This window comes from Xyrauchen texanus, chromosome 3 (assembly GCF_025860055.1).
Source record: "Xyrauchen texanus isolate HMW12.3.18 chromosome 3, RBS_HiC_50CHRs, whole genome shotgun sequence".
NCBI classification, from domain to species: domain Eukaryota; kingdom Metazoa; phylum Chordata; class Actinopteri; order Cypriniformes; family Catostomidae; genus Xyrauchen; species Xyrauchen texanus.
In genome coordinates this window covers 34465438-34486539 of record NC_068278.1, presented here as the reverse complement: position 1 = coordinate 34486539, position 21102 = coordinate 34465438, and the positions used below count along the sequence as shown (strand labels likewise).

The window sequence follows — 21102 nt, the reverse complement described above, 5'->3', positions numbered from 1 at the left end:
ACAAGGGTAACGTTAAACATTATAATCGCTAACAAAGCAGACTGCATCAGTGACAAAAGTACATTGGTACACAAGTACACAATCATATATTTGTTTTTTGACATGATTTATTAATGACTCAGCATCATCTATATTAAAGAGAAAATAATCACTTCACCGATGTTTAAAGTGAATAAAATAACATTGACTTACTGGAGTTCCACAACTACTCAAAAACTTTGTTCTTCTCTCCTGCCACCGGAGTGTGTGTGTGTCGGTGGTGAGGTAAAAGGGGCGGAGGCAGTGGACCAAAGCACTGTGAGGCAAGGGAGGAGGGACTCAAAATGTTTAAAATGTTTTTTTATTGTTGCCCCGTTTGCATTTGTATTGTTTTATTTCTTAAACAATTCTTTTAAGAATATATCATTATATTATTTACAATACACATTTTAATGATATTTTAGGGGGGGACAACCCTCAGATAGGGGGAATCCTGACCCCCCCGACCCTCCCGCGATTTCCACCTATGGGTGTGGTAGAGAGAGATAGTTTATGGACATGTCCGTCATGTGTGTTTGTCTTTTGCTTCAGTTCTTAATTAAATAATTATTTATATTGCCAAGCTGGTTCTCGCCTCCTCTTTTCCATCTAAATTACATTACATACACACTGTCATATCAACAACCATACAGTAATTACTCTGTTCAGTGATGAATGTGATTTAGTAAGTTTTTAATTCACTAAAAATAACCGAATCAAAAGAGTCATTTGTTTGGGAATCGGGTGACACAGAGACAATGTGGCTACAATGATTGTGCTGTATGTATAGCACTGTAATTCAAAAGACACATTTTGAATTATAAGAATCATTGGTTTGGGAATCATACTATATATATATATATATATATATATATATATATATATATATATATATATATATATATATATATACATATATATATCATTTTTTTATTAATTTTTTTTTCTTCGTTTATAATAACCTTGCAATGGACACAGATGTGGTAAAACCATAACATATTTGACCAAAAACTTTGTAGAATGAAGGGAGATGGGCAGACAGGCGGTATCGCTTACCATTTGCACAGCTTTTAAGGCGAACTCCTCTGACTGGTGCCCTCTGCAGATCAGCCTTCACTCTGGCCTTGAAACCACCTGTATCCTTCTGCATGACATTCAGAGCATCACTCACAGAGTTTACAACCTTCACCATGTTAATCTGGCTCTCGGACAGCAGCTGTAACACATAAACAGGCAGCATGTACAAACAAGCACAGTTTGAGCAACTGGCCATAATAGACTGTGGTGGAAAGATGAAAAATGAACAAAGAATCACATTGATAAAGCTATTGACAGAAATGTAGATCACAAAAACATATTTTTGGCAAAACTTATCTAAAGGCTGCCCAGTTTGCAAAGGCTAAGTTATTAACTACTGGTTAGTGTATTACTGAGAATTAATAGTACATTTACAGTAATCCAATTACAAAACCCCTATTAATACATATAGGACCATCTGCAATTAAACAATATGTCTACATATGGTGAAATTGCCAATAAACAATCAGCATATGCAGACAAATTGCAGTGTCTTCTATACTGAGATACAGATCAGGACCACAGACAGCAGTATGGTCAATTTTAGCTTTAGCTATAGCTTCTGCTAAGTGTGGATCTATGTTTGATGGCTTTAACTTAAAAACTACAGCTCAGTTTCCTGAACATGTATGAAGCTTTAAACTATGGAAATGCACAGTGAAATGATGATTGTTTAATGAAAATCCCTTGTTGCCTATGGGGAGGCAAAATGTGTCTGCGAGATAGGTTCCATAAGGCCACCTGTCATTTCAAGTCAAGTACATGACAAGAAATTGGGATGTAAAGGTCTTTGTGCCAGAATTATGGTGAGATTTTCTGCTTGAGGCAGTGAACTGATGAAAGACTACCTAGAAATATGACAACTGTAAGAAACACACACAGGCATGCCTAAAGTGTGTGTTTTTCCCCATAAACTTGAGAAATCTGACCCAATTTAGAAGGAAAAACCCTTTGTGTTCCTGTGAGCATTAGAGTGTGTTTGTGGGTGTGTGTGTATATGAGCCACATTCAACATAATGAATGAGCTTCCTATCCTAGCCTCAACAATATGTCCTGTACAGTGATCTTTAACCCTTAAAAGCATGGGTGTTTCGCCAAACATTATTACATACTCGGGTCTTAAAGGCACATATATCTATCACAAATGGATGTACAAAATGCCCAGATAGTGTGAATTTTTAAAACATTTTCAAGACAATTAGAAAATAATAGAATATAATATATTCTAAATAGAACTGTCTGAATGAACGTGTTAATGCATGAGTTTAATTTAAAACATTTAACACGTTAATTTTTCTTATTCGTGATTAAAGAATTTATCGTTAACACAAACACTGGTGTTAAGGGTGGAAACATTGTAATGTGTCCGCCTGGAGTAATTACACTGATGCACATGCCACAGCACCAGAGCCCTTCTACCAAGGAGAGTAAGCTTAGCATATGCAGTAGTCCCATTGACATTCTAGAGGCAGTACTGTCTTAACATGCTAAAGTTGACCGTTATGCTCTCTCCTATGATAGAGCCATGGCAGTTGTTATCTCATTAAATAAAATGTTATCTGACAGCGCTTCCCTATCAGTGATAAAATGATGGAAAAAGGACCTCTTAACACTATTTGATGTACAAAACAAGCCCAGATGGGACTTGTGGGACAAATAAAGTATTTTTCAGCCTATTTAAGGCGTATGGAGAGTTCAAAGCAGCGCTCTACGCTGGTGTTGCCGCCCTCATGCGAATCATGAATGCAGCTTCACTATGGCTGTTGGAAAACAGGTAGCAGGAGTCTACCGGCAGATAAATAGTGTGGATAATGAGAGTTTAAGAGATTTATTGCCCATTGCAATGAATACGCAGCCTATGTGGGGACTAGTTTTTCAATAAATCAAACTCACACTTTGTGTGAGTTTGATCAAAATCAAACATTTGATGTGACTTGAATTGGTGATTTATATGTTTATATTTTGGAAGGCTTTGTTTGGAAAATGTTAATAAAGCCTAATTTTGATACATATTGTTTTATTTTCTTCCTAAAATAGAAATTATAATAGAACATTTTGACCAAATAAGAAGTATATATAGTGCCAAATTTCAACACTTTCTAAATCTGCAATTAATCGCAATTAACTACAAAAAATTACGTGATCGCGGTTAAATTTTTTAATCAACTGACTGACTAACAACACGATTTCTTATATATTTTGATGTTTCATTTTTCATATATTAAAGAGATGATGCAACAAATATAGAACAATATTCTTTACTTATACACACTGAAATTCAAGAAAGTCAAACACATATTGAGCTACACATAACATATAATCTATACAAAAGTTACACATATGAATTTTTGAGTCTAAATTGATGCACAACTTACATAATTTCAGTATTGTAGCCAAATGACCATAGCCAAATCATCCTGTTCATGTAACACTTGCTATAGTTTAGTTCAAATAGCAATGTCAAATGAAAATCAAGTCAATCCACTTGGGTAAGAAAAAGCATGTATAATATGTGTGTACACGCATATGGAATACTGATAAACACATTTTATAAAGGCCTAGACTGCACAAAATTGCATTTTTTCATTTGTATGCATTTGTATGCAGAACCTATCATAGAGCGAGCTACAATGCAAAATATCTTAGTTTGTTACCCAGAAAAAAGTTAGACTTATTGCAGGGTCACTTAGATATACTATACACTCACTGAGCACTTTATTAAGAACACTTGTACACCTGCTAATTTATCCGATTGTCTAATCAGCCAATTGTGTGGCAGCAGTGCTATGCATAAAATTTGATCTCTGTGATTTCGACAGTGGTGTGATTGTTGGTGCCAGGGTGGCCCGATGAACACATTTTGTACCGGGTCCAAGAATTCCTAACTGATTATTAAAGGAGACCCACTGCCAGAGCTGATAAATGCAAGTTAAGAAAATAAATTCTGATCGGCAATTCAGCTAAACACTGTTGTTGGATAACAGTCTCTGCATTTTATTGTATCATTCAGACTGACACACACTTCTATTTCTTTTGGATAGAACAGGTCAAAGGGTTTGCACAGTGCTTGGACAGTATATATATATATATATATATATATATATATATATATATATATATATATATACAGTATATATATATTTTTGTTTGTGCATATCCTGGTTCTTCACTGAGCATATGTGGTAAAATTCTATCATTTGCAATCTGTAATCCCACCAAATTGTTTAACCACAAATTAACAATTAAATTAACAGCGCAATTATACTTAGAACTTTATCTGTTTAATCTGTGACAGGAGACCTGTCTCTGTTGATACTACAAGTGAAGGGAGGTAATTACAGGTATAATTACCCTTAATTAATAAGGGTGGATAGGTTTAAGGAAGTCAAAATGACATGTTTTACCTAAAGTCTATCCCTTTCTTCCTCTCTCTTTATCACACTTTCTCAGCTTTCTCCTCTCTGGCCCCCTTTACATTGCATATTAACATGTGTTTCATATCCAGACAATATCAGGGTATTCTTTAGTTTGATTGCATTTACAGTACACCTTGTAGTCCAATGCATATCTAGTGTATTTGAAAAGAGACACTTACTCATGCAAAATGAAAAACAGCACTTACTTTTTTCATACATGCTGTAGTTGCATGGGTATAACGAAAACAATTAGCATTTACACCTTTGCCAAATGTTGTCAGAATTTGTCCCTGACCACCTTCAAATGTGGTTTCAGTGTTCGGGTCACAATGTGCCTTGAATAAATTTACACCTGGCTTTTAACCTCGTGCGACCCTGTGTACTCATATGTGGATGTTGGATTTTGGCTTTGCTATATGCAACGAATAATTTAAATTCATTTAAACTGACTGTTCTCAGTTCAGGAGACTACTTGCTGACACATAGAAACATGTAACAAAACTACATGGTGCCGACCACAACATAGTTTGTGTTTGGGAGAAATGGCAACAAAACTACATCTGGTAAGGTACCTAATTACTGTAATGATTACCGTGTCTTGTCTCACTGTTGCCCTTTGTTTGTCATTTTTGTCACTTTTCTAACTCCTTAGTTTTTCACTTTTGTCACCCTTGTACTTCCATAGTTTTCTTGTCAGCCTTCGTGTGCTCTGTTCATTGTTTTCACCTGCCCTCGTCAGTTGTCTTATTTTTAGTTTATCACCGTTATCTTGTTTGAGTTCTGTTTGTTCATTGGTTCCCGTCTTCCTATGTCCATGTATTTGAACCCTGTCTGTTTGTTCAGTCTCTGTCGGTCGTTGTTTGTTTATGGATGTATTTGTTAGCTCCCTGTTTCCAGCCCGAGTTCCCTGTGACTACTCTCTCGTTCGTGGTTCCTGTTCCCCCTGTTGATGTCCCCGTGTCCTTCCAAGGTTCTGTCTCTGTTTTCCCATTGTGGACCTTTCTTTTGTTCCTGTGTTTTGTTTATTTATTGTTTCAATAAAGCCGCGTTTGGATCCTACCTTCTGTCTGCCTTCTCCTGATTTACCACATCGTGACAGAACGACCGACCATTACAATGGAACCAGCGGTCCAACAGGCCAACTACCAGCTGCTCTGCTTGAAGCAAGGGGACCGACCGATTGAAGACCACATCCAGGACTACCTCGAGCTGGCGTTTGTCTCCGACTTCCCGGATCCCGACTTACTCAATCCTGGCATCTTTCTTTTGGGGAAATCTGAATGCCTCACTAAGGGAGCGGTTGCCACCAGCGATGCTCGGCTGGACTTTGCAGGAGGTGGAAGAGGCTCTGCTGGTCAGCGGCTCGTCACTCATGGTGGACGTAACAGAGGAGAACCCTACCTCACCTTCCGCGGTGTCGACCTTCAACTCGCCCTTGGCTCTTCCCGTCACGCCAGCTCCACCTGTCAGTGAGCCCATCCCTACGCCAGTCGCCTCCCACGAACCAGCGCGTCCATCTTCGTCTGCCCAGAGGAGGAGGATGAGGAGGAGAAGACGGGCTTCCACCTCCCGGCCAGCGCCTGCCCCGGTCTGCGAGCCAGAGCCCACGCATGTCACTGTGAGCGAGCCTGAGTCCTCGTCAGCCACGATGAGAGAGCCTGAGCCCTCGACCGTCCCCGAGCCAGTGCCGATAGCCTCAAACGTCAATGAGCCAGTGCCTGTAGCCTCAGATGTCCGTGAGCCAGCGCCTGTAGCCTCGACCGTCCCTGAGCCAATGCCTGTAGCCTCGACCATCCCTGAGCCAGCGCCTGTTGCCTCGACCGTCCCTGAGCCAGCGCCTGTAGCCTCGACCGTCCCTGAGCCAGCGTCTGTAGCCATGACCGTCCAAGCGCCAACGCCTCCCGAGCTTTCCAGAGCTCCGCCTCCCGAGCTTTCCAGAGCTCCGCCTCCCGAGCTTTCCAGAGCTCCACCTTCCGAGCCTCCCGAGCTTTCCAGAGCTCCGCCTTCCGAGCCTCCCGAGCTTTCCGGAGCTCCGCCTTCCGAGCTCTCCAGAGCTCCGCCTACCGAGTCTTCCAGGGCTCCTCCTCTCGAGCCTCCCAGGGCTCCTCCTCCCGAGCCTCTCAAGTCTCTCGAGCCTCCCAGAGCTCCTCCTGAGCTTCCCAGGGCTCCGCCTCTCGAGCCTTCTTAGGCTCCGCCCCTCAAGACTCTCGAGCCTCCCAGGGCTCGACCCCTCAAGTCTCTCGAGTCTTCCAGTGCTCTGCCTCTCGAGCCTTCCGGGGCTCCACCCCTCGGGCCTCTCGGGTCTTTCAGGGCTCCGCCTCTCGAGCCTCCCAGGGCTCCGCCCCTCAAGCCTCTTGAGCCTCCCAGGGCTTCGCCCCTCAAGCCCCTCGAGCCTTCCAGGGCTCCACCTCTCAAGCATCTCGAGCCTTCCAGGGCTCCACCTCTCAAGCATCTCGAGCCTCCCAGGGCTCCGCCCCTCAATTCACTCGAGTCTTCCAGGGCTCCGCCTCTCAAGTCTCTCAAGCCTCCCAGAGCTCCGCCCCTCAAGTCACTCGAGCCCTCCAGAGCTCTGCCCCTCAAGCCTTCCAGGGCTCCGCCTCTCGAGCCTTCCAGGGCTCCGCCTCCAGAGCCTCTCGAGTCTTCCACGGCCCTTTTCCCCAAGCCTCCTACGGCTCCACCTCCCGAGCCTCCTACGGCTCCGCCTCCTGAGCCTCCTACGGCTCTGCACCCAGAGACTCCAGAGCTTTCTAGGGCTCCGCCTCCAGAGCCTTCTAGGGCTCCGCCTCCCGAGCCTCCTGCAGCTCCGCCTCCCGAGCCTCCTACGGCCCCGCCTCCCGAGCCTGCTACGGCTCCGCCTCCCGAGCCTCCTATGGCTCCGCCTCCAGAGCCTCCCGAGCCTTCTATGGCTCCGCCTCCCGAGCTTCCTACGGCTCCACCTCCCGAGCCTCCTACGGCTCTGCGCCCAGAGACTCCAGAGCCTTCTAGGACTCCGCCTCTAGAGTGTCCTACGGCTCTGCCTCCTGAGCCTCCCTCAGCTCCGCCTACTGAGCCTCCTAGGCCATCGCCTCCCTCGGCTCCACCTCCTGAGCCTCCCGAGCCTCTCCCGGCTCCGCCTCCTGACCCTCCTATGGCTCCGCCTCCAGAGCCTCCTTCAGTTCCACCTCCTTAGCCTCCCCCAGCTCCGCCTCCTGAGCCTCCCTCAGCTCCGCCTCCAGAGCCTCCTTCAGCTCCACCTCCTGAGCCTCCCAAGCCTCTCCCGGCTCCGCCTCCTGACCCTCCTACGGCTCTGCCTCCAGAGCCTCCTTCAGTTCCACCTCCTGAGCCTCCCCCGGCTCCACCTCCAGTGGCTCCCTCAGCTCCGCCTTCTGAGACTCCTAAGCCATCGCCTCCCCCGGCTCCGCCTCCAGTGGCTCCATCAGCTCCGCCTTCTGAGCCTCCTAAGCCATCGCCTCCCTCGCTCCGCCTCCCGGGCCTCCCTCGGCTCCGCCGGCTTCCCCAGTGGCCAATCCTCCTCCCAGGCCCCCTGAACTGGTGCTTGCCCCATGGCCATCTCCTAGGCCACCAAAACCGGCCTCTGTCCCGTGGCCACCTCCCAGGTCGCCTGAGCCAGTCCTTGCCCCACGGCCATCTCCTAGGCCACCAAAACCGGCCTCTGTCCTGTGGTCACCTCCCAGGTCCCCCAAGCCTACCCACATCCCGTGGTCAACTTCTGGGCCCCCAGGATCGGCCCCTGTCCTTCGACTGCCTCCCAGGTCCCCAAAACCAGTCTTTGCTCAGTGGCATTGTCCCAGACCTCCTGAACCGGTCCCTTTTTCTTGTCTGCACCTTGTTGCCCCCCAGACTGCCTGTCTGCCCCTCGTTGCCCCCTGGACTGCCTGTCTGCCCCTCGTTGCCCCCGGACTGTCCGTCTGCCCCTCGTTGCCCCCTGGACTGTCTGTCTGCCCCTCATTGCCCCCTGGACTGCCTGTCTGCCCTTCGTTGCCCCCCTTGGTCTGTCTGCCCACCACAAGCTCCCCCCCAGTCAATGGACATTTGTTCTTGTTTTATGTGATGTTACTTTTGAGCGTCTGGAATCCGCTCCTTTAAGGGGGGACTCTGTAATGATTACCGTGTCTTGTCTCACCGTTGCCCTTTGTTTGTCATTTTTGTCACTTTTCTAACTCCTTAGTTTTTCACTTTTGTCACCCTTGTACTTCCATAGTTTTCTTGTCAGCCTTCTTGTGCTCTGTTCATTGTTTTCACCTGCCCTCGTTAGTTGTCTTTGGTTTTAGTTTATCACCCTGTTATCTTGTTTGAGTCCTGTTTGTTCATTGGTTCCCATCTTCCTATGTCCATGTATTTGAACCCTGTCTGTTTGTTCAGTCTCTGTCGGTCGTTGTTTGTTTATGGATGTATTTGTTAGCTCCCTGTTTCCAGCCCAAGTTCCCTGTGACTACTCTCTCGTTCGTGGTTCCCGTTCCCCCTGTTGATGTCCCCGTGTCCTTCCAAGGTTCTGTCTCTGTTTTCCCATTGTGGACCTTTCTTTTGTTCCCGTGTTTTGTTTATTTATTGTTTCAATAAAGCCGCGTTTGGATCCTACCTTCTGTCTGCCTTCTCCTGATTTACCACATCGTGACAATTAAGTTTTATAATTTGAGCAATTTATCGTGGAATGCCATGTTGCTAAAAACAATATATACTAATGTGCAATTTAGCACTTTCTTAGAAATCCTATATTTACTGTGCATTATCACATTGATAACCAATGGGTACTTCCAGCTGAAAAATATTGCTTTCAAAGGCTTTATATGGAGTTAGAAGTTCAAAATAAGGTGCACTTCGAACTGTTCTGAGATCAGAGCAGACAGACAGCACACTGGAGTTTAAGTCATTCACTAAATAGGCAGCAATGGAGCAAGGGAGCATCCTATAGCTCTCAGCTAAGTGTGTTCAAACCAAACTTCCATTCCAAAAGTTCAGTTTCAAGCTGCAGATGATCTTTGGACCACTCAATATGTTTATCAGACATGGGACAATGGTAATCAGTACATATATTGAGAATTTATAATGTACAATTTTATATTAACATGGGTGGCAGTGATTAGATGATGCTGGCCATTACTTTGAATCAGAATTAAGTATGCTAATTTCTGATGTGACGTCTGTAACGTCTCAAGAACTCATATGTTGCCATGGTTTTTTAGGTAAACGATTTGCTCTAAAAAAAAATGTATGTCTATTAGGTTCTACTAGTTACATATAAAAAAGGGAAATGGAAACCTCTCAAGAGGTTAATTTTGTCAAATGTTGATCACCAAAAATGCATTTTAATGCCAAGTGTCTCTTTTTCTCTGTCGCCCTTGTCCTCTCTGTCCCTCTGTCTCTCTTCACGCTACAGTTGACTCAAATCTGTGTTGAGTATGTTTTTCTGTTCTTCTTTCCAAAGTTCAAACACCAAAATCCAACAATTCATTCAATCTGTATCAGAGCTAAAAAAATAAATATACAAATAAGAGTACACAAAAGAAAGACCCCTCACATTCAATCATGCACACAAACACACATGCACAGACAAAACACAGGTCAACGATCCTGTCTAAAAGTCATCAGAAAATGAAGGATTATTTTATTTTCAGGAGGGTTTCTGCTTACGCTTTCTCTGTCACACAGGTGTTTGGTGGTGATAAACAACTATTTTTCACCCCTTCCTGCTGTGCGTGTGTGTGTGTGTGTGTGTGTGTGTGCATGCATCTAGGCCTGTGTATTTGACAGATTTTGTGTGTTGGAGCTTGTCCGTAACACATGGTTATAGAGAGATGGTGTTAATCCCAAACCTTAAATCTGCATAATTCAGATTAAAATCAGGCTTTAAATTGTTGGTAATTCACTTAACACAGGGCAGCAGGCAGCATCTGCTGTTCTCCACCTCTGAAACTGTAGTGCATAGAGCATGAAGCAGCACAGCAGTTGTCATCAAGTGTATCAATATCCCCATGGGTAGCACTAGGGTTAGGCTGCTAGGCCTGAAGCCCAGAATATTTCTAGTAAAGCCCTGAATGTTTTATCATCTTGTAGTGATGTAAAAAGTACCAATGCTTCAGTATCAAGTTGATACAAAATATTAATGTATTTTTTATATTTAGAAATACAGTATATATTGATAAATCGTTAATGATCCCAGTCTTTTAACACAGTATCAATAATACCAAATAGCACCCCTGAATATTACATTTCTAGGTCCTCAACTGGTATTCACACAACACAAAACAGCACAGTGTACTGTGTGCAACTACAGAATGCAGTATAAATAGAAGCATACTGTAAAGAGGTTAATGGGCAAGGAGTCGAGAACCTGCTTGGCAACATAAATAATAAACTGAACGAAAAACAAACAAACATAAACACAGAGAAGCTCCATGTCATTCTCTCATCACCGGCCGGCTTTATAACTCACGTGCCCCCATCAGGCTGATTGGGGAACAGGCGTGCGTTGTTCCAGACCAGCCCTGCCCTCCTCCACTCTACGCATACATAATGCAGATAGAGTACAGTGTATTATAGAATACAAGAAAACAAACCTATTTATATGCAAAACACACACAAGTCCATACAGGAGCTTTTTCTACAAAACCGTACAGGACAAGGCAATTATAATATATTGAAAATAAATAATCAGTCATACATGACAGACCTTGAAATTAAATTAAAAACCATAGACAAAAAGTGCATATATTGATGGACTGATTGAATATTAAATTCCAGATATGGACAATTCCAGTGATTAGATAATATGTACAGAATCTGATTAATTTGTTTATGACTTTACCTCTGAGATCTCTTTTACGTTGTCTCTGGCATTATATTAGTAATATTGAACTTACATCCATATCCAAAGTTTTGGAGTTTATCTAGGTTATTTTAAAGCTGTAGTGTGTATGTAGAGGATTCAACAATAAGGAAGCGGGAAGTGGGGTGGCATTCCAGGTAATTCCAGTAATAAACACAGAATCGGACTGACCCATCACTCTTAGGTATGAATCACCTTTTTCTTGTGCTCATGTACGCGGTATGGCCAACTATGCACAACCACTCCCGGTTGGGTCCTGATTTGGTGCTGAATGAGGTTAGTCTGACTGGGGAGAGGAGAGAACACGTCCGCAAACTATTTTTGCAACCTGGCCACCTCCGTGAGCTGGGACAGTGAGAGGTGGTCTCGACAAGGGACCGGGATGAATGGATCAGCTTTGAACTTCAACTCTGTCCCGAGCTCCGCCCTCTCTGGAACTACCATCGCCATGGACACGGGTACCGTCTCTCTCCATAATTTAAGGAGATTGAGGTGGTAAGTTTGACATGTCCCACCTCTATCAATTTGTTTAACTTCATAATTGAGGTCTTCGACTCGCTGTGTAACCTCAAATGTTCCTTGCCACTTGGCGAATAATTTCAAGGTTGATGTGGGGAGTAATACAAGTACTTTATCTCCTGGTGCAAATTCCAGCCATTTGTTCCCATTTCTAGTGTCTTATAAAAAAAAATTTTTTTTTGAAGGTGTGATTAAACCATTCCACCAGCCCGTCAATTTGCAGGTTATAAATGCTGGTAGGAATTTATTTAATCACCTGTTCATAAAGTTTACGTAGTGTTTGTGACATAACCATGTACCTTGTTTTTTTCAGAATCCTCACCCGGGAGATAGTTTTGTAGAGTGCTTCCGCAACACTGCGTGCTGAGATGTTGCATAAAGGCACTGCTTCAGGATATTGAGTTGCATAATCCACCAGGACTAATACAAACGAATATCTGTGTGCTGACTGTTCTAATGGCCCGACGTGGCCCATACCAATTCTTTTGAAGGGGGCCTCGATTAACAGTATTGGCTGCAACGGCCCTCTTGGGGTGACCGGTGGATTCACCAGCTGACATTCATGGCATGCCTGTAAAAGTTTTTCCCGATGGCTCCTCGGGACTAACAACTGGGTTTAATTTTCGTGGGTTTGAGTGTCCTGTGTCGCTCCACACAACCGGTCCCTAATAATTGAAAAATACAGATATGTGAGGGTGTCATTGGGCTGGAGCTGCTGGCCATTGATCACGAATGGTGTTTTCATCACGTGACTTCTCCAGAGGGAAGTACCCATCTGGAAATTCCCTGAGGCGAGAATTCCGATGGATTCCCATCCTGCGTCATTCTGATGCTGAGCAGATGCAGACTGCCCCGGCTCCGCCTCCTCAGCCATTATGTCACATATCACACACCATATTTTTGGTTTGCAGGACCTATCCACACACAACGCTTTTGATAATTGTTTAAACCCTGGCCAATTGGTTCCCAGAATAAGTGGATGGGTGGGAATTAACCACAGACTCCACTCTATGATTTACTGTTTTGTACCTAAAGCCCCTTCATGAAACAAGCGATGGTGGATCGAGGTTTGATTACAGCCAGAATCCACCAGGACTTGGTATGTATGCCCCTTAATTTTACCGGTATCCTGTACATCCCTACTCGACCGGGGGAAGACTGTGGCGTGTCGGGGACCCGAATCCACGTCTCCACCTCATTTCCGGTTGGGGGTCATGGACGCAACTCGGCTTCCCGCCACTCCGACTGTCCAGCCCAGGCTTCCCAGCTGCACTTGTGACGGTGGAGACATTCACCTGGGAAGGACGACGGAGAAGGTTAGGGGAGGGGGCAGGCATATTTTTAGATCCTCCTTGCCGCGCTCTTCCTTGTTCCTGGTCGGGCCTCCAGGCCAACCCTTTGCAGGGCAGCGGTCTGCAGCTTGACGTAGTCCAGGTGGTCCTCAGCTGGTAGTAGCAGCAGCAGCAGGTGGAGGGCCCATTGGGTTGGCGGCCAACTGGAGACGGTGGCCGACTGCTCAAGAAACTCGTCCTGGGGCCCCATCTTTTGGAACAACAGCTGTGGCTTCGTCACTGCTTCGGGGGCCATGGTGGAGGAACTGCTCGGAGCTAACCAGCTCCGCAAGGCCTGCTGATCCTCAGCTTATGCTTGGAGTAGCTCCTGGAGGTGCCATTCTTGCATGAGGAGGGCTTGATGGAGGGTCTCCTGGATGCTGGCCAGGGCACCGAAGACTTCGTCCAGAGGTGAGGTGTCCATGGTGACCAGTCTTCTTCCTTATCCTGGGCTTTGGCACCAGTGTAGAGGTCAACAATAAGGAAGCGGCAAGTGGGGTGGCAGTCCAGGTAAATCAAGCATTCATTTTTTTTCCCAGTCTACCAAATAGTCTTTGGCTTTTCAGCACCACAACAAGGTGTCTACTTTAGCTTTAGTTATAACTGACAACAATAATTTATAAATATATATGTTCAGCAGCTTTGCAGCGTTTAGCTTCACGGAATGCCAGATCTGCATGACTGGGACTCTCTCTCCCTCAATTGCATTCTCGGCGGCCTTTTCAAGCCCATATCCATCGTCACTGTAACGAGCTGAATAAAAACATCTTAAAAAGCTGAAGCTGGTCTAGCTGGCCTCCAAGCCTGACCAGCTGAAAAGTGCCTGAAACCCCTCTAAAACTAGCAATTTAGACCAGCCAGACCAGGTTATGAGACCGCCTAAGTTTAAGTTTCTTTTCAGAATAAGTATACAGTATTTAATATAAATCGATTTCACATAGTTGGTTCTGTTGAAACTCTCACTGATGTCTAAAGCACTGAATAAAATTAACCGTGGTTCAGAGCAAAATAACACATAATGAGAACAAATCAAGAAGGACAAGGAAAGTCGGCTTCAGACTAAGTGTTAAATTGTCATTATTCTGTCTGAGATATGTCATTATTATGTCATTGTTTGATATTCCTACACCATCTCTCAGTAGTTTACTGGTTTGATGAAGGCTACTGAGTTGTAGGAATGAGCTATGGGTGGTTGCTAAGGATTGTCACCAAAGATCTTCTTATCTTGACGACTGTATTGTAACCATGCTTTTTGTTGTCTTAAACCAAGTCCTAACTAGACACGATAAAGTAAGGAGCAATAAATGCCATTTCTTACATGTAAATCTGAATCTTTGTCCTAATCAGCCGCATTTTATAGATCACTTGGTTTATATATCTGCAGCATCACGCTAGATAGTCCAGCCCACAGTGAAATCTTCTCAGTCTAAAATCCAGATTATCTTGTTTATTAAACATCAAACTTTTTCGGATTGTTTAGTCGCGTTATGTAGCATTATCACGTGCAGTGTGGACAGAAAAATTGTTTGTCACTGGAATCATATTGCATTGTGTCTGGACAGATTGTGCTACCACTGCTGCTACCTCAATCAGACAACATACAGCACTGTTATTGCACCATAACATAACTACTGACTTAAATAACAACATCATTTAAAGGGATAGTTCACCAGAAAATGAAAATTATTTCATAATTTACTTTGTAAGACTTTCATACTTCATTGGAACACAAAAGGAGATGTTAAACTATGCTTCAGTCACCATTCACATTTATTGAATGCAAAAAAAGTTGCAATGAAAGTGAATGGTGACTAAGGCTGTCAATCCCTGACATTCTGCCCAACATCTCCTTTTGTGTTCCATTTACGAAAGAAAGCCATAAATGTAATGATGAGAAAATTTTCATTTTTGGATGAACTATCCCTTTTAGAACTATTACTGTATTACTGCACTTTGTTTATATGTCATCTGGACATACACTGACACCTAGCGACTTATAATAAATAATAAATGAATAATATAAAAAATAAATAATTTATAAATTTAGAATTTAGAGATTTAGTATTCGCAGTCAGCCGTGATTAATTTAATCAAAGAGTGAACGTGTAAAATAACAGGAAAGTTACTGAAATTAAGCAGACCCTTCGCCGTGTAGAATAAAACAGCTTTTATAAGGTTACTGAAAATAAAGTCTTCCTTTTGATGCGAGTGATAATAATTTCCTACATATATTGCAAAATTACAATTCATGTCTTTAGGAGTATTTTAATGAGGAAAAAACGACCGAGTGCACCTTTAAATAAGTAAATGCAAAATTCCAGTTTGGTAGCATTAGAATATGTAGCTGAAGATACAGTGTTTTTTTATGCATATGTGTGTCCTGCATACCATTACCTGTATAAGTCGACTCTGTTCAGTCTGCAATGTGGTCAAGTCCTGTCCCAGGTTGCTTTGCCCTCTTCTCAGAGACTCATAGTCCATCTTTAGCTGGCCTGCATGGGCAGACAGCTTAGCCACTTCCTCTGCCAAGTTGACCAACAGCGCACGATCCTGACCTTTGACAGATTTGAGATCCGTATCGTGGTCAGTAAGGGAGTGCAGCAAAGATGTCTGCACACCTTCCAGTCGCAGGAAGTTACTGTTATAATCAGGACAGTTTGGGTCGATAAAGATATTGATGCGTGATCCATCACCCCTCTCGACTGTCACCAATGCATTGGCTTCATCTTGATTGGTGGTAATATGGGGCGGGCCATCTGACATCGGTGGAGCCTGGTAGTGGTTCATAAGAAGAATGGTTCCTGTCACTGTGACTGCAAGGAGAACGGCCACGAAGAGAAGGATGGTACATAACAAATAGCTACAACTCATCCTCTGCAGACAGAGAGACAGAAACAAGAGACAGAGAGACAAAGAGAGTCAAAGCCGTCATAACAGCATAATCATCATTACCATTTCTGCAGAACAGAAAGTGCTTTTGAGAGCCCTTTGGGGATAATATTGCAGTCAGACACAACTGAAGGAAAACAAAAACACAAAGAAGAATAGATGAAGGTGTTCCAATCATCCACTACACTCTTAACTTCATCCATCCATCTTTCCATACCACTTTCCTATTATTTCAATTTAAGTTTTAATTTCAATTCTATTTATTTGCATAGCTCTATACATATAAATAAATATTTTTATAAAGATGCCTCTTAAAGAATAGTGCCTCACAAAGAATAGTGCTTTACAGATGCCACAAGGACCAAGCCGATGGTGAGAGTGGTAAGGAAAACTCCCTAAAACGTTTAACTCAGCTGGGAAAGCCCTCTTCCTAGGGCTGGTACATTTTCAAATAAATAAAGTGCATTTATACACAAATGTTAATTTCAAGTATTAAAGAGGAAGTTAACCCCAAAATTAGCCATACAGGAACAATGTAAAGGTAAGTAAATGATAACAGAATTTTTTTTTTTTTTTTTTGTGAAAAACTGCAAATTCAGTGGTTGAAACTTAAAATTTGCATTAGAACACTTCAGGTGAGTCGTGTTTTGGCACTGCTCTTCTGGCAGATGAATCTCATAATTTGAGTTTACCTGGACATAGCCTGTATGAGATCATGACTGGGAGATATTTAGAGCTGGAGTCATAATGTGTTATTTTCATGATGATTTTATGTTATATAATTAAACATTTAAAACGTAAATATTACTTGCTTTCATGAAGATATATTTTGAATGAATGAAATTGATGCTACACTCAAAGCACTGTTAGATGCCTTCAACCACCACAGGTTACCAGTATATTTTAATATTATTATTCAAGTATTTTATCTACTATTAATGTTTGTATTGTACTACACTTACCAATTTAATAGGTGAAACTTGTGATATGCTGATACGAATTGAATGGAAGACTTAATTAGTATTATATTATACTGTACAACCTCAGTTAATAATACAAGTGAACCTTAATGCAATACGTAGTATGTCTATGCAAGGCACACAATATCAATATAAACTAAAAATTTCAAATGAGGATTTAATAATGATGGGGAAAAAATATACTTTATTAAACATGAATAAAATATGCGTAAATATAAAATATAACAATTACAAGAAGTCAATTTCAGAAGTCATGAATATTAGCAAACATGTCACAGTAACTTCCCCAGACAGCATAGATACATTGCATACTTTGATATCACATTTCCTAAAACTGTAAGAGAAGTGACCTGAATGGCTCTTTTCAAGTATAAGATTTATAGATTAGGCCAGACACATACGATTGCAGAAAAGGAGAGGGGGCAAATATGCGAATGCAGACTCAAGCTGATGGACCACACATTACCAATGTGCATTTTACATAACGTCTCGGGTTACATGTGTAACCCTTGTTCCCTGAAAAAAGCGGAATGAGATCATTAGATGCACCTATGGCCAGGATATAAATAGACCAGCGTGTCGTCAGATATCTTTTTCTGAAGAGCAGTCATGGGACGTCCCAGTGTGGCAAAGAAGCACAGCATCTCGTTCCGCTTTTTTCAGGGAACAAGGGTTACACATGTAACCCGAGACGTTCCCTTTACAAAAAGCTTCACTATGATGCTGCGCTTTCCTAAGCGCTTTTGGGAACGCAATACCCACGCCACTGCACTGGGGCTGTCCGTACCCCTACAGTTGTGAAGTGTGCTCACAAGAACGCGAGAGGTCTCAGACATGAGCTTGAGATGTCGACTCAAGGACGTAAGAGCCTGGAGTAGAATAAACATCTAAACCATAAAATTTGACGAATGTGTGCAGAGAACCAGCCTGCCGCATCACAAACTTGTTCAGACGTGAGCTTGAGATGTCGACTCAAGGACGTAAGAGTCCGGAGTAGCAAAAACATCTAACCCCTAAAGTTCGATGAACGTTTGTGGTGAGGACCAGCCTGCCGCATCACAGACTTGTTAAGGCATGAGCCTGCCATAAAAACTGATGAATGTGCGTGGAGAGGACCAGCCTGCCGCGTCACAAACTTCTTCAGGCATGAGCTTGAGATGTTGACTCAAGGACTTAAGAGCCCGGAGTAGCATGAACATCCAAACTATAAAATCTGATGAATGTGTGCGGAGAGGACCAGCCTGCCGCATCACAAACCTGCTGCAGAGGAACCCCTCTAGCCAAGGCTTTAGAGGAGGCGAACCCCCTCTGGTGGAGTGAGCCCTGACACCTACTGGCGAAGCTTATAGCCAGGGCATTAGCATCCCTCACCCAATGTGACATAGTCTGCTTGGTAGCGGCCGCCCCCCCTGTTGCGGCCCCCATTTCAGACAAATAATTGCCTTGGCTTACGCCACTGGCTAGTATGGTTGACATAAGTCTGAAGGGCACAGACTGGGTTAGAGTCTGTGAAGTCTTTCCTGCTCCGGCATTAAAAACGGAGGGGAGCAGAAATGCCCCGCAAAAGCAAAAGACCTAAACTCACTAGAGTATGAAACTGAGAAAAATGACTTTAAAGTTTCTGTTTTGTCCAGACAAAAGTATTATAGGTAGGACTCCCAAAATTTCACAACTAGTTGCTATACTGAAGAAATGTTTGCATGCAAAATATATTGAGCTCAAAATTGATCTTTGACCCTTGTTTGGCAGTTACTGTACTCTGCCTTTGTATCATGTGCCAAAAATCAGGAGTCATGCAAAGGCAAAAGGCAGTAACTGACATATAATCAATATTTACTTGCTGTTCACCATACTTACATCCATTATAAGAACACCTAACCAAGGTCTAGTCATCATGGTATTTGTTTTAAATTATATAGGAGACATTTGGTTGTTCCTATTTAGTGCTATAATGATCAGGATAGTGCGGCAACACTAACACAGTTAAACAGTATGACAGATAAGTAACTTTGCAGTACAGTATGTACAGTATGAAATAGATTTGAAATAGCAATAAACATGAAAAATCATGAAAGATTGGTAGAAACCTGTTTTTTTTTGTATGTCAAGAGTTCAAAAAATAACACCAATCCAATTTTATAAAAAAATAAAAGTCTGCTTTTTTTTATATATATAAACAAAAATATTATGGATTCTCGATTTGTGATGCGGCTGCGAGCTATAAAGTTTATTAGAGGCTGAATTCAAATCAAACACTGCCAAACCACCCATACTACTTCTGAATAGGATGTCTACTTCATAAATTGAATGAAAATTATGGAAATACATGGTTCAGATCACTCAAAACATATATGAAAATGGAGGCGCCCTTATATGGTCAGTAAGGAAGCGGCTGTCCATCTAGTAAAAAAGTTTTTTACTGCGCCCAAATAAAATCTTACTGAAAGCTTATTTTTTGAGATATCAACCTAAAAATTGGAACACAACTTGTCCATAGGTATATATGACAAAGCATTCTTGAAATACAACCATTTAAGTTTGGATTGTGATTTTCATGTCTATGCGAAAAAAGGGGGAGGGGTGACAGTTAAAGGGTTAAGGGCCACCAAACTTCTCAAGATGCTCAGTCAATGAACTCGACTTGGATTACTACTTTTTAATTCTGAGATAATATACACTCACCTAAAGGATTATTAGGAACACCATACTAATACTGTGTTTGACCCCCTTTTGCCTTCAGAACTGCCTTAATTCTACGTGGCATTGATTCAACAAGGTGCTGAAAGCATTCTTTAGAAATGTTGGCCCATATTGATAGGATAGCATCTTGCACTTGATGGAGATTTGTGGGATGCACATCCAGGGCACGAAGCTCCCGTTCCACCACATCCCAAAGATGCTCTATTGGGTTGAGATCTGGTGACTGTGGGGGCCATTTTAGTACAGTGAACTCATTTTCATGTTCAAGAAACCAATTTGAAATGATTCGAGCTTTGTGACATGGTGCATTATCCTGCTGGAAGTAGCCATCAGAGGATGGGTACATGGTGGCCATAAAGGGATGGACATGGTTAGAAACAATGATCAGGTAGGCCGTGGCATTTAAACGATGCGCAGTTGGCACTAAGGGGCCTAAAGTGTGGCAAGAAAACATCCCCCACACCATTACACCACCACCACCAGCCTGCACAGTGGTAACAAGGCATGATGGATCCATGTTCTCATTCTTTTTACGCCAAATTCTGACTCTACCATCTGAATGTCTCAACAGAAATCGAGACTCATTAGACCAGGCAACATTTTTGAAGTCTTCAACTGTCCAATTTTGGTGAGCTCTTGCAAATTGTAGCCTCTTTTTCCTATTTGTAGTGGAGATGAGTGGTACCCGGTGGGGTCTTCTGCTGTTGTAGCCCATCCGCCTCAAGGTTGTGCGTGTTGTGGCTTCACAAATGCTTTGCTGCATACCTCGGTTGTAACGAGTGGTTATTTCAGGCAAAGTTGCTCTTCTATCAGCTTGAATCAGTCGGCCCATTCTCCTCTGACCTCTAGCATCAACAAGGCATTTTCGCTCACAGGACTGCCGCATACTGGATGTTTTTCCCTTTTCACACCATTCTTTGTAAACCCTAGAAATTGTTGTGCATGAAAATCCCAGTAACTGAGCAGATTGTGAAATATTCAGACCGGCCCGTCTGGCACCAACAACCATGCCACGCTCAAAATGGCTTAAATCACCTTTCTTTCCCATTCTGACATTCAGTTTGGAGTTCAGGAGATTGTCTTGACCAGGACCACACCCCTAAATGCATTGAAGCAACTGCCATGTGATTGGTTGATTAGATAATTGTATTAATGAGAAATTGAACAGGTGTTCCTAATAATCCTTTAGGTGAGTGTAGACAGAGTATACCGAAAAAAAATTTGGAATTACTTTTACTATTTAGGTTAGCCTACTTTTGTACGGACGTTAGCGATAACTAACTGTAAAATCTGACGTGAACACCTGCAAGAAGTAAATATGGCTCAAACACGTATGGATTGTTGTG

The 21102-nt window shown here is 42.9% G+C and overlaps 1 protein-coding gene across 1 annotated transcript in view; it reads right to left on the bottom strand.

Moving 5' to 3' along the window:
* Positions 1-21102, bottom strand: part of LOC127626484 (fibrinogen C domain-containing protein 1-like) — a 194729-nt gene that overhangs the window by 100754 nt on the left and 72873 nt on the right. Inside the window, exons 2-3 of the mRNA XM_052102292.1 lie at positions 15582-16061; positions 1075-1234 (exon numbers count right to left, since the gene is read on the bottom strand). Coding sequence (XP_051958252.1) covers positions 1075-1234; positions 15582-16061 — 640 coding nt within the window. The remainder of the gene's footprint in view (positions 1-1074; positions 1235-15581; positions 16062-21102) is intronic.